This window comes from Canis lupus, chromosome 33 (genome assembly GCF_011100685.1).
Source record: "Canis lupus familiaris isolate Mischka breed German Shepherd chromosome 33, alternate assembly UU_Cfam_GSD_1.0, whole genome shotgun sequence".
NCBI lineage: Eukaryota > Metazoa > Chordata > Mammalia > Carnivora > Canidae > Canis > Canis lupus.
This window is the reverse complement of record NC_049254.1, coordinates 26,039,235-26,066,914: the sequence shown is the minus strand read 5'-3', so window position 1 is coordinate 26,066,914 and position 27,680 is coordinate 26,039,235. Positions and strand designations below refer to the sequence as shown.

General features: G+C 39.6%; 1 protein-coding gene across 1 annotated transcript; it reads right to left on the bottom strand.

Moving 5' to 3' along the window:
* Positions 1 to 387: 387 nt before the first annotated feature.
* On the bottom strand, positions 388 to 26,923 carry CASR (calcium sensing receptor). Its single transcript, NM_001081509.2, is given in 6 exon segments — positions 388 to 1,883; positions 3,190 to 3,313; positions 6,463 to 6,693; positions 19,726 to 20,610; positions 24,034 to 24,340; positions 26,739 to 26,923. Coding segments are annotated over 6 exon segments (3,228 nt in total).
* Positions 26,924 to 27,680: the final 757 nt, after the last annotated feature.

Below are 27,680 nucleotides of genomic sequence, written 5' to 3'. Positions count from 1 at the left end.
ACGGATGACGGAGGGGAGGGGTGAGGAGGGGAGTGGGAGGCTTGATCTTTAAAGTCTTGTGTTTTATTATCTTCTTGTTTTTTTTTCTTTCTTTTGTTCTTTCTTGTCTTTCTTCTTCTTTCTTTCTTCTCTTCTTCTTCTTCTTCTTCTTCTTCTTCTTCTTCTTCTTCTTCTTCTTTTCTTCTTCCTTCTCTTTTAAATTTTAAAGGGAACTTTAGTCAATTCATTGTTATTTAAAACAGTGCAACCAAGAGTGAGGTGTTTGGTGTGTCTAATTCCCCCCTTCCTCAGAAGAAGGGAGTCTGGGGCAATTCCTCATCCCTGTCAGAGAACATGACCCCAGGAAACCGCTCCGGATCCTCCCTGGACTGGCCACCTGCTTCCCTTTTACGAATGCAGTATGTTTTCCGTGACCGTGCTGCCTCCGCCGCTGATGACAAAGCTTTGTGAGCTGGACACCACCAGGGCTGGGGACAGCTCTTCGGGGTCTCGCATCTCCGGGCGGCGGTCCGCACCCCCGGGGCCCTGCAGGCCCGGCTCCTGGGCCGGCAGCTCCGCGTCTGTGTCTCCGCCCTGCGGCGGCAGTAACGCCTGGGGTCTGGCGGGGGGCTCGGGGCTCCGCTGGGCCTCCAGGGAGTGCTGCAGCGTGGAATTCCGGGGGGCCGCGGCGCTCTTCTGCGGCTCGTCAAAGCTCAGCGAGAAGGTGACGGTGCCACTGCCGAAGATGACCTTCTGCTTGCACCTGGGCTGCGGCTGCGGCGGCAAGGTCAAGGGCTGCGGCGGCTGCTGCTCCCGCTGGGTCAGGGCCAGGGGCTGCTGCTGCTTCTGCCTCTCGGGCTGCGGGAAGGGGTCTTCACTGTTGCTCTTGCTGCTGATGGAGGAGGAGGGCGTGGAGCCCGTGGAGCCCCCCAGGCTGCCGGACCGCTTGCGGGAGACGTTGCTGCGGCGCAGCGTGGCGCGGGCCGCGACCTTGAAAGCGTGAGCCGCGGTGCTGCAGCGCACCTCCTCGATGGTGTTGCGGGACGGCTTGAAGAGGATGATGTAGACCTTGTTGAAGAAGATGCAGGCCAGCAGGCCAAAGCTGGCGGCCAGGATGGCGATCACTTCCACGGCAGAGACAAACTTGCCGTAGGTGCTGGCGTAGGCTGGAATGAAGGAGATCCAGACGATGAAGAAGATGAGCATGCTGAAGGTGATGAACTTGGCCTCGTTGAAGTTCTCCGGCAGCTTCCGGGACTTGAAGGCAAAGAAGAAGCAGATGGCAGCCAGCAGGCAGGTGTAGCCAATCAGGAAGCCCAGGGCCATCAGGGAGCCCTCGTGGCATGTGATGAAGATGATCTCGTCCTCCAGCTCATGGTTGCGGTAGCTGGAGGGAGGCGCCGTGTAGAGCCAGATCACACAGATGACAATCTGCATGAAGGTGCAGAGGAAGACCAGCAGGAACTGCAGGTTGAGCCCCCACCACTTGCGGTGGAAGCTTGTGGGGATCTTGGCCTCAAACACCAGGAGGACACGGTTGGTTTTCACCAGGATGCATGATATGCAGAGCACGAAGCTGATGCCAAAGGCCGGCTGGCGCAGGCGGCAGGTCCAGTCCTGGGGCTCGCCAATGAAGAACAGGGAGCTGGAGAAGCAGCACAGCAAGGAGAAGAGGAGGAGGTACGAGAGCTCTCGGTTGGTGGCCTTGACGATGGGTGTGTTACGGAACTTGATGAAGACCCCCAGCACGAAAGCTGTCAGGAAAATGCCCAGCACAGCAAAGAGGGTGAGTGCAATCCCAAAGGGCTCTGTCCAGGACAGAAACTCAATCTCTTTGGCAATGCACGAAGTGTGGTTTTCATTGGACCAGAAGTCATCGGGGCACTTGTCACAGGCACTTGCATCTGTAAATTATTCCAGGGAACAGTTAGTCACTGTGAGGCACAGACTCTAATTTGTGTGTGTGAATATGGTGGCAACGGTATACAGGTTATTGGATGCAGCCACTTTAAACTGTCTTTGTTGATGAAATAATTTGTGATTTTTACATTAGAAACACATTGAATTCTGATTTATGTTTAATAATATATTTATTTAATTCCATGTATTTTTAATAGTTCTGTTATTTTTTTTCCTTTGCAAATGGTTGGGGTGGTGCTACATGTTTCCTTTGACACTACTTGCTGATGGTTTATAGCAGAGGATGATCAATCGTGCTGGACAGGTGGCTGCCTACACAGCAGGGTTCTAGCATAGCTCATCAACTTTCCATAGTGATTCACACTCAGCCTGACTCATTTTGGATGTAGGGATGGCCTTTGTGGACATGTCAGAGCAGACTTCCTCTTAGATCAAGGCGGACTATCCCACACAAATGACCTCTGCCTTCCTTACTTCCCCATCCATGGCTTTCCAGTGAGGGAGGCTGCTGACTCATTCGGTCAATGGACATGTATCGAGTCTCTGCTTTGTCCCAAAAAGCATGCAGTTTTGGGGAGTGAAAGGAGCATGGGCTTTTAGTCAGATATTTGGATGGCTAGCCTGGCTTGGCCATTTACTAGCTGTGTGACTTTGGTCAGCTCCTTAACCTCTCTGAGCCTCAGTTTCAATCATCTGTGTAATGGAAGCCAATAATCCCATTGTGGTGAGAATGAAGTGAGATACTAGCAATAGTAACAATTATAGTTAATATTTACAGAGTGCCTCCAATATGTCAGGTAAGGTTTTTATTTAACATTCATCTAGAACTTACCATGTGCTATACCAATATTAAGTCATTTAATTCCCCAAACTCTATAAAATAGGTTTATTATTCCCACTTTATAGGTGAAGAAACTGAGGCACAGGAAAAGCATAAGAAAGACAGTAATACGATGCTAGGCACCCAGCAGACCTATTAACTCTGCAGTCTAGCAGACAGAACTTGGTCTGTTCAGGGCTACTTGGTCTGTTCAGGAAAGGAATACAATATCGGAGAATGGTATCAAAATAAAAGAAAGATGTCTAAGCTTTTATAGTATTACAAGACATCTAATATTTCTTTTCTGTCTCCCTCAGTGCTCTGCCCAGTGTGACTCTCAGACATACCTGGTTAAATGAGAAATTGTGCAAGGTACCTTCTCAGCCTAGCCCTTCCAGGGACTTTGCTGACCCCAGAGCCCCTAAAGTGGACAAGCCTTGCGTGGTGTCCATGAGGGCATGTTCCCTTACCTGTTTCATCACTGTACTCCCCGTCGGGGCACTCCACACACTCAAAGCAGCAGGTAGGCTCCCCCTCAATGATTCCTTTCCTGGTCCCTGCCAGGCAGTCTCGGCTGCAGTTGGAAAATGGCATCTAGAGAACCGAGAGCAGAAAATGAGGGGCTGCAGCTACGGGATCAGTTTTACAGCAACTCTGACACCAAGTACAGGGCAGGAGTTTGTGCTCAAGGACCAGCACAACGGACTTTCAGGCCATTCCAGAGAGAGGCAGCTCCAGAGATCCTTGTTCCTGTTATCTATGAAAGGGAGAGATGTCACGAGCAAGTGCCCACACATGTGCATGCACACACACACACACACACACATACACATTCACAGGATTCTGGGAATATTCATTGTTGCAACCAAAATCTTCCTTAAATAATCCCCCATTCCGTTCCCTCCAAGTCCCAGAATGCGATGCCTATTTATCTGTTTACTTTCCAAGGGAAACAGAGATTTAAGACAAACTAAAAGATACAGGGACATGGACCTACACACAGAAGGACAATTACAAGGGGAGATGCTGAGATGAGGAGAAATATGTTTGAAAACGAGACTTTGAGCTTTGCAGTGAATTGCAATTCCTGCTTTAGGCTTTATAGGGTGACTTCTGAGATCCCTGCAGCCATTCAGCAAGGCAGGCAGGGCAGACATTGAGGGGTCAAAAGCAAATGGATCAGAAAGATAGGTCAGGCAATTACTACTCAAAAGAAATCTGCAATAGCTACATTAATTTCAGATAACAGATATTTTAATTAATTAATTAATTAATTTCCTCAGTGGACTTCAGGTGCTTGGAAGTTGATTAATCGTAATCCTTGTTTTTCCCCCATGATTATTTGTCTATGTTTCAATCACTTTTACTCACTGTTAGTGATTACCACCCAAAACAAAACCTGGACCAGAACAATAACTTATACCTAACTGTACGCTTTCCCCACCCCTTGCTTCCTCCCCGACCACGTATTCATGCCTGAGATGACCACTATTCTGTGTTTACCACAATGCAGATAACATTAATCTTTCAAGCAACAGATGAATCTAATTTTATCTGAATTCTATCAGAGGTTTAAAAGAAGAAGAAAAAAAAGGAACACCCTCCAACTCATTCTTATAAGGCCAGCATAACCCTGGTTCCAAAACCAGACAAGAGCAGTATGAAAAAGAAAAATAAAAGTACAGGCCCATCTCACTACTCTAAGTCGTCTTCAGAAGGAAGCCTGAGTTGAGGATCTGTGTACAAGTGGTTTTATAAAGAAAGTTCTCTCAAGGGAACCAAGAGGAGATCGGAGCAAGTCAGATCCAGAAGAGAAGATGGCAAGGGTGTGGTGTGATCTGGAGCAAAGACCCTCTGAGAATAGCTTTTGCTTGATCCCACAGGAGAACTCTGGCCTGTAATTTATTCCTCAGAGCTATCCTGACCTGAAGGAAAGGGAGCCAGGGCTTTCATACTTCCACATCCCTCATTGTTAAGGGTCATCTTAGGGAAATGCAGATTCCTAGGCTCTTCTGCTCTCTGCCCCTGTGGGCAAAGTGGGTTCCATTAGTCTGCTGGTAGTCTCCTGAAAAAGAGCCATGGGTTCTCGTTATTGGAAGCAAAACTGTGCAGAAGTCTTGGAGGTGTATACAAAGTATAAGGAATCTGAAAGGACCTGGAAAGAGTATAACTATTTTTTACTACTTGCAAAAAGATGAAAAAAATACTAAAACAATTAACAAACAAACTCAAAGGACATAAGAAACAATATATACCATGATCATGTTGGGTTTATGCCAGGAACAAGTTTAGCATTAGAAAATCTATTTTAAAAAATCTATAAAATGTCATCGACTGCATTAATACATTAATACAGAAAAATATGATCATCAGTGAAGAAAAAGCATTTGATGAAATTCAGTACAAACTCATGATTAAACACTTAACCGAAAAAGGAGTTAGGAAAAAATATCTTTAACTTGTAAAGGATAATATAAAACATTCGTAGGTAAACATCATTCTATATAAGAAAATATTAAAAGCATTTCCTTTAAAACAAGAATGCTCATTATCACCACTATTATCAAACATTGTGGAATTCATAGCTAGTAGAATGAGACAAAAAATAAGGGTATAAATATTGGAAAGAACTCAATAAAACTGTTGTTATTTGCAGATAATATGACTGTCCACATAGAAAACTAAAGAAACAGCAACCACATTCTTAGGAATAATTCGGGAGCTGTCCCAAGTTAAAATGCCACAGGCCTTTCTTACCCAAATTTCATTAGTTTTTCTCAAAAAGACATTTCACTTTTTGTTTGCTTTTGGTTGATTGCCACCAGATCCCTAAGTGGTTATTTTTTGACAGGTTTGTCCAATTGGCTGTTTCACCATTTCAGAAACTCTACTTCTGTCTCATTCCTTATGATTATGTCAGATAACATGGAAGGGCTCATACTCTTTCCAAACTGTCTCTTTAATAAGACTCTTCTCTTCTCTCCCCAGCTACCTGCTTGATTTGGAGCCATCTTAAAAAGTTAAATACATGGAAAACAATAAAATAATTTCTTTGCTATACCAGAAAAGAAACAACTGGTTTGGCAGGGAGTTTTTTTTTTTTTTTTTTAACTTGAATAGAAGATGATTAGCATTATCTTCTAATGAAAGAGGGATAGAAATGGCAGTATTGCACCTGTTGGTTTCTAAGTTTCTTGGGACCCCGGGGAGGGAAAGAAAGGAAAAGAAATAGTGAAGGACAGTACACACTAGCACTCCCAACCACAGAATACAATACTCTCACAGATTTCATATTTCTCAAGTTACCAAACCATTTGATCTTCTAGGAAATTGTCCTTTTGAATTATAGGTCTGCTCTGAGCTATTTGGATGACAGGGAACTACCTCTGTATGAATTGTCCAGGTCCTGCCTTGAATGATGTTTATGTTTGCTTAAATATTTTGTTCTGGTTGGGGGAAGTTTTAGTGCAGGAAATTGTTAGCCATTTAGCTAGAGTCAGATTTGCAAAGAATAAAACGTCTTTCAATATAGTAAGGATGGGGCTCACATTCTGAGGCTTCTCTTCTGTACCCTAAACACTGATGGATTTGCCAGAGAACCTTGGCAGTGCAGAGTTAGTGAGTTGAGGGAAGTGGACTCATCATTTCTCAAGTCCAGTGGTGAAGCCCAAGGCCCTCCCAAAGCTCAGCACAACTTCCTGCCCATGGTGGAGGTATCTGTTGTTCTGATGGACAGCACATACCTCCCTGGAGAACCCACTCCACAGGATTTTCTCCTCATTGATGAAGAGTCTTTCTCCTTTCTTGGCATAGACATTGTAATATCCGACTTCCTTAAACACTATGGAGCCATCCTCTGGAGAGAGGTGCCAGTTGATGATGGAATAGTTCCCCATCAGGTCACCACATTCATCGAAAGTCACTTGCTCCCCCATATTGTTGGTAAAGTTTAGGTGCCGTAGGTGCTTCAAGACCTAAAGAGGAACAGAGACTCTGAGTATAAGCCACAGGGCTGCCATGTATGGTTAAATATGTTGTGTACTGCACAAGGACAGTAAACTATCTTATTCTAATGGAGTGGAAGGAACATAACTTTTAGGAAGAGGTACCTTTTTCTAGCTTACACTAAGGTGCTTGCATGTGTTAGCAGTAGCCCTGGTAAGCCACGGGCTTTACTTAGTATTCAGATGGCAACTGGGGTAAGAAACACTTTCTTGAAGTCAGGAAAGTAAAATGGGTACATCTCACCATGGCCCCTGGACAAATCAAGTCTTCTGCAGGTATACCATCAACTGGTGGTGCCCCAAGAGGGGCAGGGTTTATAAGCTAGAGCCGTTTGTGGTGTTTTCTGAGATGGGTTTTGGGGAAGGATTGGAGGCATGAAGTGCTCTTATGATCTGCACCGTCTTTATGCTACTGCCTCTGTGGAAGTGTCTTGTTGCCAAAGATCACAGCGGAGGTGGGTGGAAGGAAGAAAGAAGCCTGTGGGTGGAGCCCTCACCATCACTATTGTAATAGTCTGGCCAGTCCCTTAATTTTTACAGGGTTTGTATGCCACATACCTCTTGTACAAAAAAGAAATGATAATAATGATTAAACCTTATTAGTCATTTTACTACATTTTAGGAACAAATGCTAAATACTTTATATTTATTATCTAATCCTCACAACAAATAGTACTATCATTCCTATTTTATTGATGGGGAAGATGAGGCATACATGTGGAAGTATCTTGTTTAGGGTCACACAGTTAGCAAGTGGTACACAGCCTGCGCTCTTAACGGCTATGCTCTGCTGCAGCATCATTAGGCTCCTGGCTTTGCTTCCTGTGTGCCCCCGATGTGGGTCAGGAGGAGGCCCTGGACGCTCAGCCAGGGACATGCCAGGGATCACTGAGCCACCAAGAGCGATTAAGACACGGTCCAGCCTATGAACGTAGGGATGCTTGTTTCCTACTTATAAGGATACTTATTTGCCAGTTATAAGCTAGGAAGTTCTTGAGCTATGACTGAAACATGAGCTTTTCCTACTGTATCATCCTGCGTCCAATATAAATAGTTTAGAGTGTCCATCGCAAGTATATGTCAGTAATATTTCCTCATTAAACATATTTTTGAAAAAGCATCATTCTTATTTGAAGAATAATTTTAAATGCACTGGGTGTTATGCTATATGTTGCCAAATTGAACTCCAATAAAAAATATACAAAACACACACACACAAATAAATAAAAGCATATATAGCAATAAAGCTAGAGAATTTAGCAGAAATTTACTTTCTTTTTATTCAGGTTTAGTTCCTATGCCAGGTATCAAGCTCCCTTTCTCCTTTTTTCTGTCTATAGGTTCTCTGAGTGAAACGCTCCAGGCAGCAGTGGGTGGATAGGGAAGGGAACAGGGACAATCATTTTATAATTAAATTTATAATTTAATTTTATAATTTTATAATAAATAATTTTATAATAAATAATTTAATTTTATAATTTTATAATAATTAATTTATAATTAAATGGTTATCTTCTACATTGGTCAGATTGGACAGAAAAGGGACTCGAAGATCACCATTGGCTATAATCCTCTTGCACTGCTATTGGCATGGGATGGAGATTTCTACCATAATCTTAATTTGAATGAAGAAGGAGATGATCAAAAAACCATTTTCTTAAAGTTTCTATTAAAGAACTAAAGTAAATACAAGGTGAGATTTGTATGTTGTTAGAATCAATCAACAAGTAAGTATTTATAGACTTTTCACTGTGTGTTCTGAATTAGGCTGCAGTAGTATAAGGCATAATATTATAGTCCTCATGGAGTTTAAAAATAAGTTAGAGAGATAAGGATTAAGACATAAATATTGAAAAAAAAAAAAATAAAAAAAAAAATAAAAAAAAAAAAAAAAAAAAAAAAGACATAAATATTGGATGAAATAGCGAGCTATGTGAGATAAAATATACTTAAAGGCTAATTTATGGGGTATCAGCTATAAATACAGCTAAATTTCGGAGAGATGGAAATTAAAAATGGCTGAAAATGTCAATGTAGGCTTGAAGGATGGTAGAAATTTGGATTGGCAAAGGACAGAAGTAAGGATGATGTTAAAAACAGTGGGAATAGCATGGACAAAGACCAAATTAGGAATAAACATGAAGTGTTATGGGGCTTTAAAGGAAACAGCTTTTAAAAATTTATGTATGTGCCAGAGAACAAGGGGAAATAAAGTAGGTAGGTAAAGAGGAGCAAAGGCAAAGAGGCTAGATTTCATATTAAAAGGCACCAGATTAGATAATAATGGCTTTGATGAGAATGTAGAGAAATCAGAATCCTTCGTATACTGTTGGTGGGGATGTAAAATGGTACAGACACTTTGGATAACAGTCTTATACTTTGTCAAAAAGTTAAACATAGAGTTACCACTTGACCCAGCAATTCTAGTCTTATGTGTTATCCCAAGAAAAAATATATGTCCACACAAAAACTTGAACATGAGTGTTCATTTAGCATTATTCATGATAATCAAAAAGTGGAAACAAGCTAAATGTCCATCAATTGGATTAATGGATAAATAAAATGTTATATCCATATAATGAATAGTATTCAGCCATAAAAAGGAATGAGCTACTAATACATGCTACAGCATGGAAGAAACTGAAAACGTGCTTGGTGGAAGAAATCAGTCACACAGAACGCATATTTTATGATTCCATTTATATGAAATGTTCAGGAATATCCAAATATATGGAGACAGAAAGTAGATTTGTGGTTATTTAGTAATGGGGGGATGTAGAGGTAGGGAGCTAAAGGGTTTGAAATTTCCTCTTGATGAGGTGATATGTTCTAAATTGATTTGGTTGTGGTTGCACAACTCTGCAAATATATTAAAAACCACTTTCATAGGTGAACTGTCTGGTATGTGAATTATAGCTCAATAAAGCTGTTATGAAAAGGAGGTATGGAAAGGGGCTTCAAATATCCAAATATGACTCCATTGGTGGAGCTGATATTTAGCAGCAGGTAGAGATCTTGACAGAAAGGTAACTTTGAACATACTTGGTGTTAAGAATTTACTAATGAGACATAGCAATTCTAGCCTCAAATGGGATAGGGAGATAAGGATAGGCAGAAGGTGAGAGCAGTACAAAGATCTTATCCAGAAAAGGGAGCACCCAGAATCTTTGTGGCTAGAAATTTTATACCCAGGATTTATTAGACAAATTTTCTCTAAAGAAGATTTATCCCTTTATTCTCAATGATTTGTAGAGAGCCTGAATTTTAATGGATACTCAAACTATGTCTGTTGAATGTTTGGTTAATATGTGGGGATTAAAGTAATATTGGCGCATTTGTCAGGTAATGTCAAACTGTGATGAGGTTTTCACCAGTCTGAGGATAAATAAGAAAAATAAGGTCAATATGGTTTCTGTATTAGATAAAAGAGCAAGTAGTTAGAAAAATCAAAAAAGATTTAAAAGACTTGAATGATACTTCATCAATATACTTGACCTAATTGATATTTATAGAAAACACTCAACCCGATAGCAGTAGAATACATTCCTTTCAAGGGCATGTAGAATATCTATGAAGATAACCACATTTTAAATCATAAACACATTTTCATAAATGTAAAAATATTAAAAATAAAAGCAAAGTATGTTTTTTGACTCCAGAAGATTTAAATTAAAAATGAATAACAGAAAGATATTTGGAAAATCTGCAGATACTTGGAAACCAGTAACACACTTCTAAATAACCTACAGATTAAAGAATTAATGAAAATGAAAGTTAGAATGTGTTTTGTATAAATGAAAATGAAAACATAGCATATAAAAATGTAGGGGATACAGTGAAAGCAATATTTAGAGGGAAATTTGTAATACTAAAATTACTAAACTGAAAGAGAAGAAAGGTCTCAAATCAATGACCCCACTTTACAAGTTAAGAAATTAGAATTTGAAAAAAAAAGAAATTAGAATTTGGAGAGCAAATTAAATTCAAATAAAGCAGGATAAAGGAAATAATAAAGATCAGAACAAAAATCAATGAAATAGACAACAGAAAAATAGAGAGAAAATCACTAAAACAACAGCTGGTTCTTTGGGAAGATCAATAAAATCAGTGGGTCTCTACCCAGATTGATTAGAAAAAAAGGAGAAGATACATATTTCCAAAAAAGGAATGAGAAAAGTGACATCACTAAAGATCTAGCAGACATTAAAAGGAGAGTCTGAGAATATTATAAATAATTTAGCAAACAATATTCTAAACAAATTTATGCCAATAAATTTGACAACTTAGACACAGTCTTTGAAAGACACAAAATGTGAAAGCTGTCTTCAGAGGTAACTGGAAATAGCCCTGTAAGTATTTTTTTTTTAAGAGAGAGAGCAAGTCTTCATGTCTATGTGGAGAGCTTGGTGGGGGGGTCAGAGAGAGAGAGAGAAAGAGAGAGAGAAAGTGAGCTCAAGCAGGCTCCACACTCAGTATGAGACTGGCACAGGGCTTGATCTCACGACCCTGAGATCATGACCTGAGCCAAAATCAAGAGTTGGTTGCTTAACTGTCGGAGCCACCCAGGAACCCCAGCCCTGTGAGTATTAAAGAAGCTGAATTTACAGTTAAGAATTTTTTCCACCAAGAAAACTGGCCCAAGCTGGCTTCACTGATAAATTCTGCCACATATTTAAGGAAGAAGGAATACCAATTCCACACAAACTCTTTTAGAACATTGAAAAGGAGACAATACTTGCAACTCATTCTTTGAAGCCAGTATTACTCAGATACCAAAACCAGACAAAGATACTACTAGAAAAGAAAACAATCGATATCGCTCATGAACACAGAAGCAAAATTTCTTAACCAAATGTTAGCTATCTGCAAAAAGGAAAATACACTGTGACCAAGTAGAGTTTATCGTAGGAATCCAAGGTTGGTTTAACATTCAACTAAATTAACATACCACCAAAGGGAAACCATATGATCATCTCAATAAATACAGAAAAAGTAGTTGATAACATCCAATCTCCATTCCTGATAAAAAGTCTCCATAATCTAGGAGTAAAAAGGAACTTTCTGAATCCTGCAAATGGCATCTGTGAAAAACCTACAGTTAAATGGTGAGAGACCGAATGTTTTTCCCCTAAGATTGGGATCAAGACAAGAATGTCCATTCTTGGAGCACCTGGGTGGCTCAGTTGGTTAAGTATCTGACTCTCGATTTCAGCTCAGGTCATGATCTTGGGTTGTGAGATTGAGTGCCAAATTGGGCTCCTGGCTCAGTGGGGAGTCTATTCGTCCCTCTCTCCCTCTCCCACTGCCCCTCCCCCCTTCTTTTGTGCTTTCTCTCAAATAAATAAAATCTTTAAAAATATTTAAAAAAAAAAAGTCCATTCTCACTGTGGCTATTCACTGTAGCTACAGAATGGAGGTTCTAGCCAGTAGGGCTGAATTCAGCTGATTCAGACTGAAGAAATAAAGTTCTAAGTTCTGTGCACAAAAACAAATAAACAAGCAAACAAACAAGAGAACTTTCAGATAAGATGAAAAGACTTAGGATTTACTTTTTGAAAAGCTTCTTTGAAGACCATAAAAATTAAGGGTTTTCTATAGTCAGTTGTAACTTAAACCTATCTTTAAAATCAAAATACTTAAAATTATACTACAGGATTAAGGGCCAACACAATATCTCCTTTATCTCCTTTGAGATAAAACTGTAACTTAAATTCCTATATTCTGAATTAAAAAGAAAAACATTCCAGATTTAAACAGGTAAACAAAAAATGGCACACAAGTGGACAGGGAAAGATTAGAATTTGCTTTAAAATGTGCTAAAAGATGTTACTTAAGAGCAGTAGGGAAGTCATATTAGACAAATTATAGTTTTCAGAGAATAAAATTGTTAACCTCTTCATAAAGGAAAAAAAGCCTTATTTTTTTTTCTGGGGGGAATAAGTCCTTTGTGGTCTTTTTAGAAAGCTGCAGCTAGTTATGTTTTGCACATCATGTTTTTGGTTACCGGCATACATTTATTTCTGAGTAAACATTCAAGACATGGAAAAAATGGATTATAAAACTTCTACCACACTTTCTGTGGAAAAAGAAAGTTGGAATCACCATAATGTAGTAATGTTGGTATAATAGCTAGGAGTGTTCTGAAGAAAAGGGTAATTTCCCCCAAACAACTGTTGCATATATGATTGACCACGGAATATGCCAGAAGATGAAGGGAGCAGCCAATACCTGAGATATGGGACTGACAGTCCCTTAGTAGAGAGAAAACCAGAATTATTCAATTGGTTGAAATAAATTAATTCAAAATAATTGCAGAAGGGACCAGCCTCTTTCCCTTTTTAAAAATAAATAAATGCCAAAATAGATTTTTTTTAAAAAAGTTTCCTTTCTCCTTTTAGGGATATCGATCAGTATAAATTAGGCTAAAAGACTGTTCCTGATAAGATTCTTAGGAAGCCTATGTCAATTAAAAATGAAAATAAAATTTAATGATTTCTGTATCTTCCTGTCTCAGTAATCCTATTTATATTCTTTTCTTTCATACTCTTAAAATTCTTAAAATACTGAAGTGGTATTTTCCCCCATCATTTATCACATTGGTAATGAAGAGGTAAGTTTCAGCCCAAATTTATGAAGTCAGAATTATTGTAGTTTTTTTTTTTTTTTTTTTTTTTTTTTTTGCATGAGCATTTTCTGCTTTTTTTCAGACCACTCACCTCCTCTTATCTGTGCCTATGTCTCTGTACTGTTTTGTTGTTATCCACTTAACCCCTGTCTTCCCTCAGGGAGCATTGTCTCATTCTCTTTCTTTATTTGTTCATTCAACAAGTACTTATTAAGCACCCAATGTGGGCCAAACAGGCACTTTTTTAGTGGCAAGAGATACAATTATATTCAAGATGGACAGAGAGATGTTTGGTATACTCGAATTTAGTCAGTCGTGTCTACTCTTACTTCTTTGCACACCATACTTTGTCTTTGTGTCTGTACACGAATCAGTTTCAGGACAGTTGGTTCCTCTGGTGATCACTCAGACTTAAGGCAACGGACCACTGTCTTCACTATGAAACCACTGGCTGACCCGACAGCCACTTAAGAGCTAGAAAGCATGTGCCCAGAGGGACAACGGATATGCAGCCTTTTTTTTTTTTTTTTTTTTTTTTTTAAACAGTAATCTTGGTATTATCAAGGCAACAGACTCCCTGGGGCAGATGTGGGCTTTCTTTCTTACTGGCTAGACATGTGACTTTGGCAAATCATTTTGGCTTCTTTGGGTCTTTGGGTCTTACTTTCCTTACCTACAAAAGAAAAATACTCAAGACTAATATTTTACTGAACACTTGTTATGGATAGGAAGTATCCTAAGCACTTTATACATTTTAATAATGTCATCTTTATAAAATGAACTTACACATTTCATGATCTCCATTTTTCAGGTGAGGAAAGTGAGACAGAGGCACATTAAGTTACCATCCAAGGTCATACAGCTATTTAGCAGCAATTGGGTTTTAGATCTAGTTAGTTTGACTGTAGGGCCCAAACTGTCAACCGTTATACTATATATTATCGATTCAGATGTAGGAGTCAGACTAGATAGTCTATCTATTACATTGTCTATTGTTAGTTGCAACAGGTTAGTGTAAAAATTAGGTTGAGAAGATGGGTTTATTTTTAGAATGGGATTGTGGAGACATGTCTAATGCTTGTGGCAACACAAAGGGTCTTAATTGGAAAAGTGGTTTATACTGAACAACATCTGTCTCCATGCATGGCCTAAACTTTCCCACTCCAGGGACTTTTCATTGTTTTACATTTTTAATCAACTATATTGAAGTATAGTTTACATAGGATAAAATATACCTATATTAAGAGTATATTTCTGAGTTTTGGCAAATATGCCTGTGTAACCACCACAACTATCAAAAGATTCCCGATGTCCCTTCTAAGTTAGTCCCCACCTCGACTTGGAGCCCTAGGCCACTCTGGATCTGTTTTCTTTCTATTTTTAGAGAAAAGATATCATATAAGTATAATAATAGAGGAGTATGACTTTTTTTTTTTTTTTTTTTTTTAGTCTGCTCAGCATGATGTTTTGGGGATTTACCTATGTTACTGGGTATTTGCCTTTGCATTTGACATTTTCTCCAAGGCATAAACCCTTTCCAAAAATCCTGCCCATCCTTCAAGGACAGATGATATCTTTTGTTTTTGTTCTTACTTCAAATCTTAACCTGCATAGTATTACAGGGTTTCATCCTTACAGCAGGTGTATAAATAAGATCATGAGTCCTGAATTTTCCTAGTCAAAATTTGTACCTTGTCCATTAATAATCATATCTCTAAGTTATAGATAGCTTTAATGTTTCTTTCGGCATGTTGACTTTCAAGTTTTGCATTTGAACACCTAATTTTCTACATTAATACCTTGCATAACAGGGAAGTTTGAGTTGGAAACTATTTCATCCATAAAAGCAATGATAGGGAATCTTTAAATTGATAATCATTGACCACCAAAGAACAACATACATTACAAAATAATTTAGGTATTTCCCCCAGAGAGAAAACTCTTCTTTTAAAAATATATTTTTTTAAATTTATTTATTCATGAAAGACACACAGAGAGAGAAAGAGGCAGAGACACAGGCAGAGGGAGAAGCAGGCTCCATGCAGGAAGCCCGACATGGGACCTGAGTCTGGGACTCCAGGATCACACCCTGGGCCGAAGGCAGGTGCCAAACCACTGAGCCACCCGGGGATCCCCGAGAAAACTCTTCTTTTGAAATTTTAAAAGAAGGGTCTAAAAGTGCCATTAAAAAATATAAAATTTTTACTTCAGATTACAATCCAGTAAAATATACTTCTAAATTGTTTTACTTGGGGAGAAATATGAGGAAAGTAAGAATAAGTGAAAGTGAAGAAGAGGGAAAACAGCTAATGGAAAGACTTAAACATAGAAGATGATATACGGACAAAGAAACTGACAGGCTCATAAAGTTTTCTTTTCATAAAGAAAACTCAACACTGAGAAAAACATAGTAAGAGAGTGACAAGTACTTACAAATGCACAACTGAGATGGTCACATACTATCTTTTATGTGGTAATATTTCCATCTTGTGGCCTTTTAGGGTACTTCCTCCAAAGGATTTTAAAGTCAAACTGTTGTTGCTCATTTTAAGGATAAGTGGGAACCACCTCTCAGCACATACTCTAATGGTTAATTGAAATAAACCAAAGACCAGAGACTAGAAACCACTCCCCCCCCCAACTGTTGTCTAGGATCTCCAGATCTTACACATGGCATCACAGCCCAGAGGGAAAATGGGATGGGATGTACAAAGCACCTCATCTACACAGGGGTGAATGAGGGATGGTTTACACACATAAGGAGACTATTGTTTCTTGCCCACTTCCTGTACTAAGAGTGTTGGGAAGATCCAGGACCAATTCCTTTCTTTAACCTCAGCAATATTTTCTTATCTACCTTCCATCTCTTTTGGTTTTCACCCTAATTCCCCCCCTCTCCAAATCCCAATAGTACTGGCAATTCCTGGAAAGATCAATTGCATTTGACTACAGTTATCACCATGGTTCTGTCGTGACGCATACCTATGTTTTGACTAGTGAGTGGTTGGTGTACTGTGGGGGAAAGTAGGAAGCATGCCTTATGCACAATCATCCTGAGAAAAGGAAGAAGGTGGTTCTGTACTTACTTGTTCACATGATGTTCCATACAAATCTGATTGTTGCATGTAACACAGGCTTATATAATCAGAGCCTAGTGTACCTGGGCCAGAGTGATTGGTCCAAGGATGGGTTGTTGGGTTGAACACTTCTCTGCAAGGACTCCAGTTGTCAGGTCAAATCAACTAGATTTCTATTCTTTCTTTCGTTTATTCTACACATACTCACATGTCAGATGTTCTGAACACAGTGCTGAACAGTACAGTGGAGAAATCAGAGTGAAGAGAGAGTTGAGGAGCAGTGGAGAAGGACTTGGGGTCTCCAGGGTGGTCAGAAGGGAATTGTGTGTTGCGTGCTCATAAAGTATCTGTTAGTGATACCTTTAAGGCATATGAATGGATTGACACATTTTAGGGCGAGCAAAAGTCAACAGAAGAAAAAAAACTTGTGATTGACCCAATTAAACCAGAAGCTTAATTAATAAAAATCTATTTCAGCCAACTGAAGAGTTATGGAAGCTTAAGTTGGGTATTAAATAGCAAAAATGAGGAAGAAAGAGTGGTCATAAAAATGTGTGTGGGAGTATGACTTGAAAAGAGCTCTAGGAGAAAGTGGGTTTTGAGAAAGTTAAAACTTCATGGCGGACAGTGGATACAGGTGACAAAAATGATGGCCCTTTCAGGTGTGGGATATGATCTAAACAAAAATGCTATGCCAAAACCTCACAGATGCTTTGTGGAGAGGTGCCAGGCAGGTTGGCTTATAAGAGAATTGAGAGAAGGTGGGGGTCAAATTCCAGGCTGAGATACTTGGATTAGATTATATATACTTTATGGGTGATAAGGTTCCATATAGGTCTTCATAATGAGAATGAATAATTGTCGGTCCAGTTCCTGAGAGAGACATGTCCAATATCTTAAATTCCAGAATGCCCACCAAACTGCCTGGGTTCCTGAGGCTTAAAGGAGACTTACAGCAAGTACATGGGGCATTTTGGCCAATGACCACATGTTATTCCTCCCTAGAGCTTCAACCCTATTTTCCTATCTGTCTCCTCTCCTGGATGAATTGTGCCAGACTGTGTGTGAGCCAGGAGGGCACACCTTAACCTATACTAGGGTCAGCTGAGGTGTCTGTGTGGTGGATGTTCGTTTCTGCTGCTTTGGTTCTTTCTTTTTTTCGCTTCTTTTGGTAATGGCATCCTGATTTCCCTTTAGGGATCCACTCCCTCTCTTACTCTTAGTCTATATAGTTTGAAAGGATTCCACTCCTAGCTTCAAGGATGGATATGTAATCCTGGACTGGTCAATCAATGTGATTTCTGGGACTTTGTTAAAAGATTCTGGGAGGTAAGAGCCCAACAGTAAAGATTTTATGAGCCTGAAGCTACTGTAGAGGCTAAAAACTGCAAACCCTCAGGGATAAGGAACAGAGATGGAGATGAAAGCATCTACTTGTATGGAATACTTCTATGACTTTCAGCATTATGAGCTACTAGTAACACTAGTTTCTTCTGTTTAAGCCAATTTGGTTTGGGTTTTCTACTATATGGAACTAAAAGTCCCAGTCTTAACTATAGCCTCCTTCTTGCAGCTTTTTCCCATATGCCAAGCTTTGGTCTTGACCCACTGGATCTTACCTCCTTGTTTGGAGAGGAGCTACTGAAGAACAAAATTGTCAAATTACACACTGGAAGCCTCTTTCCCCTTCAACCTCACCCTGGTCCTATAGGCTTTTCAAGAGCTGGCTGGAGTCTTCCTTTCGAGGGATGTGGAAGGGAAAGGAGGAAAGACAACAGTATTTACTGAAAGATTGTCCTTTTATTCCTCCTTTTAAAAACGCCATTCCTTATCATCATGGCTCCTGAAGTCTTTTTTGTTTTTAATTGTCATTAGAACTCCTCTTTTTTTATTTTTGCCAGGGTGTAGGAAGGGGGTGGTACATTGCAAGTAAGGAAACTTTAAGTATCTCATGGAGGTGAGAAACTTTAGTCAACAGTGACACCTGAGTGAGATTTTCCCCACACAAAGGGCTAAGAAGTACTTGTGGCACTGGCACATTTTGCCACCCTAGACAGTCACTCTCGATCCCATGGGAGTCTCTAAAATGACTAACAACATAGACTGTACATTCTTTGTTTCTTGCTATCCTTTCCCAAGGGTCTGTGGTAGCTGGCTTCTACATACACAGTTGTTGTAGTTATCATTTTTAATTGAAATGATTGCTTAGAGGCATACTGAAATACTGCCGTAACAATCATCTATTTAGAGCTTGAGAATTTATAAATTGCTCTCATGTATGTCATCACATTCCATCTTCAAAAGAATCTTGGGTTGAAAGTAGGCTAGATATTAGGTCCACTTTATAGATGAAGAGACTGACTTCAAGCAGTAGCTTGCCAAAGATGATATAGCTAGTAAATGCAAGAGCTGAAGCTGGAGGCTGGGTCATTCAACTCATATTCAGGAACGTCCCCATCCCCTCCCCCTAATGAACATGCACTCCTGATAGGTCAGTCTGGAACTGAGGAAAATAAAAAAGAGTGTAGAACAAGGTTTCGTTGAAAAAAATCAAGGTACTATGCAAGACATGAACAGTTATGTAGGATTTAAGTCAGGTCAGACTTTTATCTTCAGAAGTTCTATGAAATGAAAAGATTATGATGTCTCTTTTACATGTAATTCAATTCAAAAATACAAAACAAGACTACTATAAAATGAGTGTAGGAACTCCACCTTCATCTAATTATTTTCTATGATAAACACTTCAGTGTTTCTTTTTGAAATATCCAATATCAAATCTTTTTAAGAAGAATTTTTTTCCTGTGCCCTTGATTTGCTTGTGTCCTAAGATTAGTTGGCTTATTGGGTGAATAATGATATGGTAAAAGTAGTGGCTAAACACAAGAACTCTTGTTGTATGCCCCTCAGTGTATGGAATATAGTGGGTGCTCAACAAATATTTGTTATAAGGGAACAATATCTGTAATTTAAACATTGTAAAAATACTCCACACAGTATTAAATCTGTTCCAGGATATTTAAAAACCTTTTGGGGTCATACTCTAGGTATTCTAAACCACTGGATTAAAGAACAGTTGAGCCAAGGGTTTAAACAGATAATCAAATTAAATGACTATCAATTTATCAAATATCTGAGTCAGATGCTCAGATATTTGAAAAGGCAATCTGAATCCAAAGCTACATATAGCAACACCATTTAGCTATTGCCTTTTTGAGATAACCACTTTATCTGTCTTGCCCGGATCCACCCAACTCTGCCTTAATACACAGTGAACTGCCATCTAAGTGAAGGATGTACCTGCCAAGCCTCAACCTTCTTAATATCAGCACAGGAACCGTTGGTGAAGAGCCCTCTCCCAGGTAAGCATGTATATATATCTTGCAGGGCATGAGCAATGGAATAGACTGCTAAGTAGACGTTGTAGGATATCCGTAAGTGTGTATAATCCATATAAGGGGTCTCCACACTACTGATGTTCTCATCTCCTGTGCAAAGAGGTCGGAAGGCAGTGGAGCTGTTGCTTATCCTGCCACCACCTTCTTCGTGGCCTCTCAGGAAAGTGTCCATGGATAAAGGCCCTTTAGCACCTTCTTGGAGGTGGCAGTTAAATGTTTCTTCCCAAAACTCCTTGGCAAAACCGTTGTGGACAGACTTTCTGGGATGGACTTTCTGCAGGAATTCCCGGAAACCTGGGATCTGCCCAGCCTTCAAAGCGAATCCAATGGTACCTCCAACCACATGGAAGTACTCGGGCATGGCAATCAAGGAAGAGCTGGCCCAGGCCTCACTGGCCAGCCAAATCCTTCCTGTGATATTTCGCCGGACGATCTCCTTGATGAGGGGTTCAAGGTCTGGGCCACTGGAGAAAACAACAATGACTTTGGCTGTGGAATTCTGGATCACCTCTACCACTTGCTGAATCTCTTCCTCATCAGAGTACTGGGAGATGAGTTCACTGAAGTCGATGCAGATGTCCCTCTCCTCTGCTTCCTCTCGGAACTTCTCAATCCCTGGCCGGCCGTAGTCATCATCAGCTGCAATGGTGCCCACCCAGTTCCAGCGGAAATACTCAATAATGTCTGCCATGGCAGTGGCCTGGTGTTCATCATTGGGGATGGTACGGAGGAAGGACTTGAACTGATTCTTATTGCTGAGGAGTCTGCTGGAGGAGGCATAGCTGACCTGGAAAGAACACAGGATGAATGAGTGAGTGAGATTCCAGTGAGTGAGGCTGTGTGGACGTGGTTTTTTGAGCATTCATTAATTTAATTTATCAAAACATGCTGTTCACTGCAGATGGGATGAAAGGGTGAAGACAGCCAGAACCTGTTCCTCTCCAGTGTGAGCACTCAACATCTGTCAGTCTTTGAGGGAACGTTCTAGTTCTCAGTGGGTGATTCTTCACAGTACAACCTTCAGAAATGGGTCTGGCTGTAAAGTCAACCCAACAATAGTAGAATCTACTTGTTCTTTCAAGGAGAGCCTTCTACACTGTTCCATAGTTGTTCCCAACTTCCCCTGTGCTGCCTCATTGGTTATATCTATGGACACATCTTTTTCCCGTTAGGTTCACGTTCTAACCTAAATGTTTTAGCTTCCCCTATACTATGACGAACACTTTGTCCATGACTCACTTCTGGAAGGAATCAGGTTCCCTATGGGTTATAAACCAAAGGTTCTTCAGAGAAGCCTGAAGGGTCCTCTTTCCTATTTTTGCCTAGTTTCTCTCTTCCAGTTTCCATTTATTCCCTCTCTTGGTAATGAAACAGCGTTTAATAGTTCTTGTTTTCCAGTTTTCTAGACAGATTTTAAAGGAAACACAGTTGAAAAAATTGGGGGGGGGATGTATTTTTAATATTTCTCACCAGTTAAAACAATTAGTTTTCTATGTTCAGCGTTTTAAAATGAATTTTCCAATGTATTCCTTCTTATCAATGAATAGTTTCTACATCAAAAACATGAAAGACATTGGTGTATGAAAGATCAGGGCCAGGGCACCAGGGTGGCTCAGTCAGTTGAGTGCCTGATTCTGGATTTCGGTTCAGGTCATGATATCAGGGTTGTGAGATCAAGCCCTGCATTTGGCTCTGTGCTGAGCATGGTGCCTGCTTCACATTCTCTCTCTCCCCCTTCCTCTCCCTCTGCCCTTCCCTTTCTACCACCTCTAGGCCAACTTTGCTAAAGAGCATGATTTTTCTGATAAAAGCTTTGATTTTGAAAGTTACAATATGAAATTGACTTTTTTCTTTTATCAGAATAAGCCCCTTGCTGTTATGAGAGTTCATGAGGTGTAGGTAGTTGATTAAGTAATTTGTTGAAATGTTATTGTTTTAACAGAGCTCTATTTGCAGACCCAGACAACAGGCTTCTGAATCATATTTTTGCAAATGAAAAACCTACTTGGGCATTTTGTAAATTCATCCATTATTGCTTACTACTTCTTTGGAAAAATGGGCTGAAAGCATTTTTAAAGGATTAAAGTTACACACATATATATCTACTATGGATATGTTTCTCTTAAAATGCATTTATAATAGTTGTCCAGTTAAAAAAAAAACAACTAGAAACATGGGGATAAATACTACCTCATTATCTGTCCTCCCAACCAACAAACAAAGCAGAACAAAACAAAAAACCCTTAAAAATACACAAAACTTTTGTTATTGTAAGAGGGAAGAATTTTATGAATGATTCAGAAAACTTCTAACCACAACTGTCCTGCTGGGCTGCTTATTCTGTCCACTTGATGGCATGAGTGGCATAAGAAATACCCCTGGGCCTTGCCCCTACCCTGCACAGCAGTGGCTGCCAACTCTGCTGCATATTAGGATTACCTTGGGAGCTTTCAAAACTGCCACCCAGACTGCATCTCATATCAATGAAAACAGGATCTCCGTTTCACTCATATGGGGAATATAAAAAATAATGAAAGGGATTATAAGGGGAAGGAGGGGAACTGAGTGGGAAAAATTAGAGAGGAAGACAAACCATGAGAGACTCCTAACTCTGGGAAACAAACAAAGGGTTGTGGTAGGGGAGGTGGGAGGGGGTGGGGGGTTGGGGATGGGGTGACTGGGTGTCCGGCACCAAGGAGGGCACTAGATGAGATGAGCACTGGTGTTATACTATATGTTGGCAAATCGAACTTAAATAAAAACAAATGAAAAACCAAACAAAACACCAGGATCTCCGGGGTAAGAGACCCAAACATCAGTATTTTTAAAGCTCCCCGTGTGATTCCAACTTGCAGTCACAGCAGAGAACCACTGCTGTAGATACACTCAACAATGTTTTGACTGAGAATTATTATAGCCTTCACAACACTTTTATAATTCGAATTTAGCTTAACCTTGTCTTTCATCCAAACCACAAAGAATCAAAACCTTTACTTTTGGTTCTTTATTTACTTGGTGGCAATTATATCTTGTGCCTCTTGGCTACAACAACTTACTTTAACAGTGTATTTAAAAAAAATACTGTACAATATGCCAAATTCATAAGATGCATATTTGCATATTGCCCAACACATTTACTGATAGGGGCATTGTTAGATCATCTTGCATAAAAGTTATAGAGCCAGGGCTTCCCCATGGGAAATACCTTTAATTCCCTGAAGTAAAGATTCGGGAAATGATGACAAGACTTTTTTAGTTGCCACATGCATATAAAACGATAATGTCTACCACCAAGGAAATGGAGACTCCCAACATATAAATGTGAATTTCTCAAAGGTGCTCCTACAAATTTGAAATATTAGACACTGAAAAAGATAAATTCAATTGTGATTCATAATTTAAAAATTGATATAAAGGATGTTCAAAATTGAGCCGATTCTCCCCTCAATGGACATTTAGGTTGTTTCCAATTTTTCACTATTATAAAAATGATGTCATATATCTATGAATATTAACATGAAAAAAGCTTTACTTCATAGGGGAAAAATATGCAACTTTGAACAAATGTTCATCAAAACACTTGTTTCAGTGAACTGTTTACTAGTATTTGAGACATCTCCTCACCTGGGTTGAATTCCTGCAGGATGGACACTATTGATTCATATATGCTCTATAAATATTTGTTGAATGAAACAGAATTTTTTCCATTTCTAGAACATGCAAGACAATGATTAAGTTCCTGTTCTGTGAGAAAGTATACTCCGCTTCCCCCTGAGCTAAACTTTCAACCAGAAGATAGGCAGACTTTTAAGGGAATAGGACTAGGGACAGATATTTTGAGTTGAAAGGTGGGGTTTACATCATATGGTTTCATTCCTTTTAGTAAAGTCAGAAGGACGGCCATTTATTAAATAAAGGAAGGGAGTGGAAAGTAAATGACTGAACACTTTGATAAAAAAGACAAAGTTCTATATACAGTATACTTAAAAGAATTTTGGAAGAGTTGTGAAGGTTTAGTTGACATGGTTGATGCTGGAGTCTCAGAAATCCCAAATGGTCATGATACAGTGCCCTGACTAATTTAAAGGTCTTTTATGCTAATGTAAAGCCAGAGGTAGGAAAACAGCAAGCTGTAGGGACACTGGGCATGGCAGTCCTTATGTCCTGATTCCTGTTTACACTGCTGCCCCATCTGAGAAGACCTGTGTACCTGGGGGATGTAGAAGAGGCCCAGCAGGTTTGCCACAGCCGTGGAGATGCCCGAGCCAGTTGCTCCCACCACAGCGATAGTAGAGGGGATATGCTCTGAGCAGTTGCAGAACTCGTCAAGGTTCAGAGAATCAATTTTATTCTGTGCCACAAAACTCAGAGTGGCCTCCAAGGCTTTAGAAACGGTGTTGCAAGTGTCAAATATTCTGTATCCCAGTGTCATGTTTGGAAGAAGGGCTGGGCTGCTGTTTATTTCCTCGATGGCAAATATCATTGCTTGTAACCAACGAAACCCGCGGAAATTGTACCTGGAAGAAAGAAGAAATGGAAGGAAATGGGAAGCTTTCTCATCAATCGCTTGAGGATGGGGACTGAGCAAGGCTGGGTTTGAATCATGGCTCTGTTACTCTTTGGTTTCGTGGTGTGTTCTTTGAGACTCAGACAATGGGGACAATGGTCAAGCATTGTAACATGGGGACAATGCTTACCTCATATGGTGGCTGTGAACCTGAGATAATTATGCAAAATTCTCAGCCTGGTGCCTTACATAGAAGGAGCAATGATAGCACAAAGGTTGTTATTAGAATAGAATGAATAATTTGTATCTGTTTCATCCAGCAAAGAGTTTGAAGTTGCTGATATGAAGTATTAAAAATAATACAGAGATTTTAAAAAAAGGATTAGGGAAAATATAAAGAAGATTAGGATTTTTAATAGGTGGGAGCCTAGAAGTAACTTCAGATTTGCAGAGTCACAAATTTAGATTATGACATTACTAGAGGTCAAAGGGGAAAGGGAAATGATAGATCTCATCTTTGTAAACTAACGAACATTTGTAGGAAGGCTGTTTTTGGGGGTTATTTCGGGGTGGTGGAGTGATGGGTTTTATAAATGGGCTTTTGGTTTATTTATATAATCTGTTATAAAAAATGAGCGTGCATTGCTTTCCAAAGAACATTATTTTAAATAAATATCAAGCAGATTAAACAAAGAGAAGTAGGGTTAGTGACTTAGTTTTCACTCTCCCAGGATCTGGCTCAGAGCGAGGACTAGGTAAGTGTGTTGAATCAGTGTGTCAGTCCCCAAAGGGGGAAATGTAATAACTCCACAGGCTTTTTCTTTATGTGGTAGGTTACTTGAACTCAATGACAGGAGGTAAGAAATACAATTTGCTATACTCCACTCTATTGTGTAGGTTTTTAACTTTTAATGTGTTTTCTCTTAGTCATTTTCTTTATCCATCACTTTTTTGTTTAGCTATTTGTTTTAACCCTGAAAAGTTAAGAGAGGTTATAGAATATTTCTTTACATAAAATACTTATCTGATTTTACTATCTTTCTTTAACATAACTTAAAATTATAGTATTTCGGGGCTTCTTGCTTGATCTTAGGAATATACGTAGCACATGTGCAATTCTGTTCAGTAGGGCACCTGTCCACATGGGATGTGTGAGGGGATATAATTAGCCTAACTGAAATTCTGTACTTAGTTTTCTGTATTCATGAGAAAAATGTAAAAATGTTATCTAATTTTCCAAATTCGAACATGAACGGAAATCGTTTTGTTGGAGCAATTAGTTTTCATTTTCATTTTCCAGCAATCAAGAAGAGCAGAAAAAGTGCCGGATCCCTTCCGAATGTTGCAAGTCTCAGAGAGAAAGTGGTATTTTCTCTTAGAAGTTGGGTAAAGACTTGGGGTACAGTCATGGTCTCTGATATCTTTGTGAAAGGAGGTGATACATGGTCCATTCTACTCTGCAGAAGTCAGATCTTGTTTGATGGAATTGTGCCTAATTCTAGTTGCCATATTCTAGGAGAGTCGTGATAAATTAGGGAGCATTAGATGAAGGGCGATGAGAATGGTGAAGTGTCTGGAAATCATGTCATGAAGTAATTGTTCAGAAAACCAAGACTCAGGCCTGGAAAATAAGTGATTCAATGGGACATGTTAGCTGTCTTCCAATGGCTGAAGAGAGAGTTCAGTGAGAGACTTAGATTAATTCTGTGTTTTCTCCATTGGTGTTAGGTGTATTCTGTTTTGGGTAGGAGGATTTTGGCTTTTTAGAAGAAAGACCTCCAAAATATTGTGGGTTGCATTTTGAAGGTGCATGGGTTATGCCAACCACTGAGGTTTCTTTCGACCCTAAAATCCTTTTTTTGGAAAAAATGAGAGTGAGGCAGCCAACACTCAACACTCAACACTCAACACTCAGCCAACACTCATGCAAAGGGATAAAACTGAAGACAGGAATGCCTATTAGGAAATAGTTGCAGAAATCCAACACTCAGCCAACACTCAACACTCAGAGCACTTAAGGTAAATGGGAGATTTTACTACTCAGATTTGCAAGACCTAAAACAAATTTCCTTCTAGGTACTTAGTCTTTCATTAGGCAACACTGCTGCCAGGTGAACAATGATGATTCAGTTACCATGTGACCAGACACATACTCCCAATAGGCCATGGATTCTTCTACTCAGTATCTTTGACATTTTACTTTTTGAAAAATTTCTTTTAAAAAGGGGAGTAGAATAATTTCAGCATGACTACCAATCACCATTTTTGAAAAGAGAGAACCAACTTTTTTTTTTTTTTTTTTTTTTTTTGAGAGAGAACCAACTTTGAATAAATTACTTTGGGTTTGGTAGAGTTTTTCTACAACCACCAGAAGACAAGAGACCCTATGACTTGGGTCCTTTCCTTACCTGATACATTCCACAGACTCCGGCCTTGACTTTAGATCTTGATCTTTGGCTGCTACTCCAAAATGAATAGGAAAGAGCCCCCCAAGGATAATGTCCCCTTTCTTCTGGGCTCGTTGGTCAGGCCCATAGGCAGAAGTGCACCAGGTGATTGCCAAGAGGATCAAAGAGCAGCTGTGAAATGCCATAGTGATGCCTTCTCTCTTAGGGGGAGAGACAAGAGTGCTGGTGGTTTGGGGGTTGCTGGAACTTTCCCCCTTAGTGCAGTTCACTTCCTATAGTGGGGGCACATGTCTACAGAATGATTAATAACGGAATGGAAGCTGTGATGTTTGAATATCCATTTTTGCCTTTGCCATCGTAGACTAGTAAGGTGGGTGGTCCTTGAGTCTTTAGAAGCCACATTGTGGAAAGAGTGTCTGTGATGCTTTCTAAAAGAAAAGAGAGACAAAATGAATGAATTCAGCTAAGCCTAAGTCCCATCTTGTTATGATGACTGCATGCAACTGACATGGCTTAGAATTTCCATTTAGAGAGGCTGAGGAGTAGCAAGAGGGGAAGCCATGACTTAGAGTCTCATTTTTATAGCACTTCATGTAAGATACAGAAAACTTTACTTGCCCATATTGGAGAAGGACTGTGTTCAGTTGTGAGGCCACATTTTAAAGAGGTAAGCTAAGGCCTCTACTGATGCTGTTATTGGATTTTAATCCATTCATTCTTCTGTGTGAATAATGCACAGAATTTTCTTAGTAGAAGCAGTTCCTTGCATTATTATAATATAAATGACATTTTATTCAGCGCCTATGTTCTTACAGAAATACAGAATGAGTCATATTTAAGTTTAAATCTGGCTTTAAATCAATCAAAAATGTCAAAAAAGGCCACCTAATCTATATTCGTCCCTTTTTTGTACCTTCTTATCACAGATCTCTGGCTTCAGTT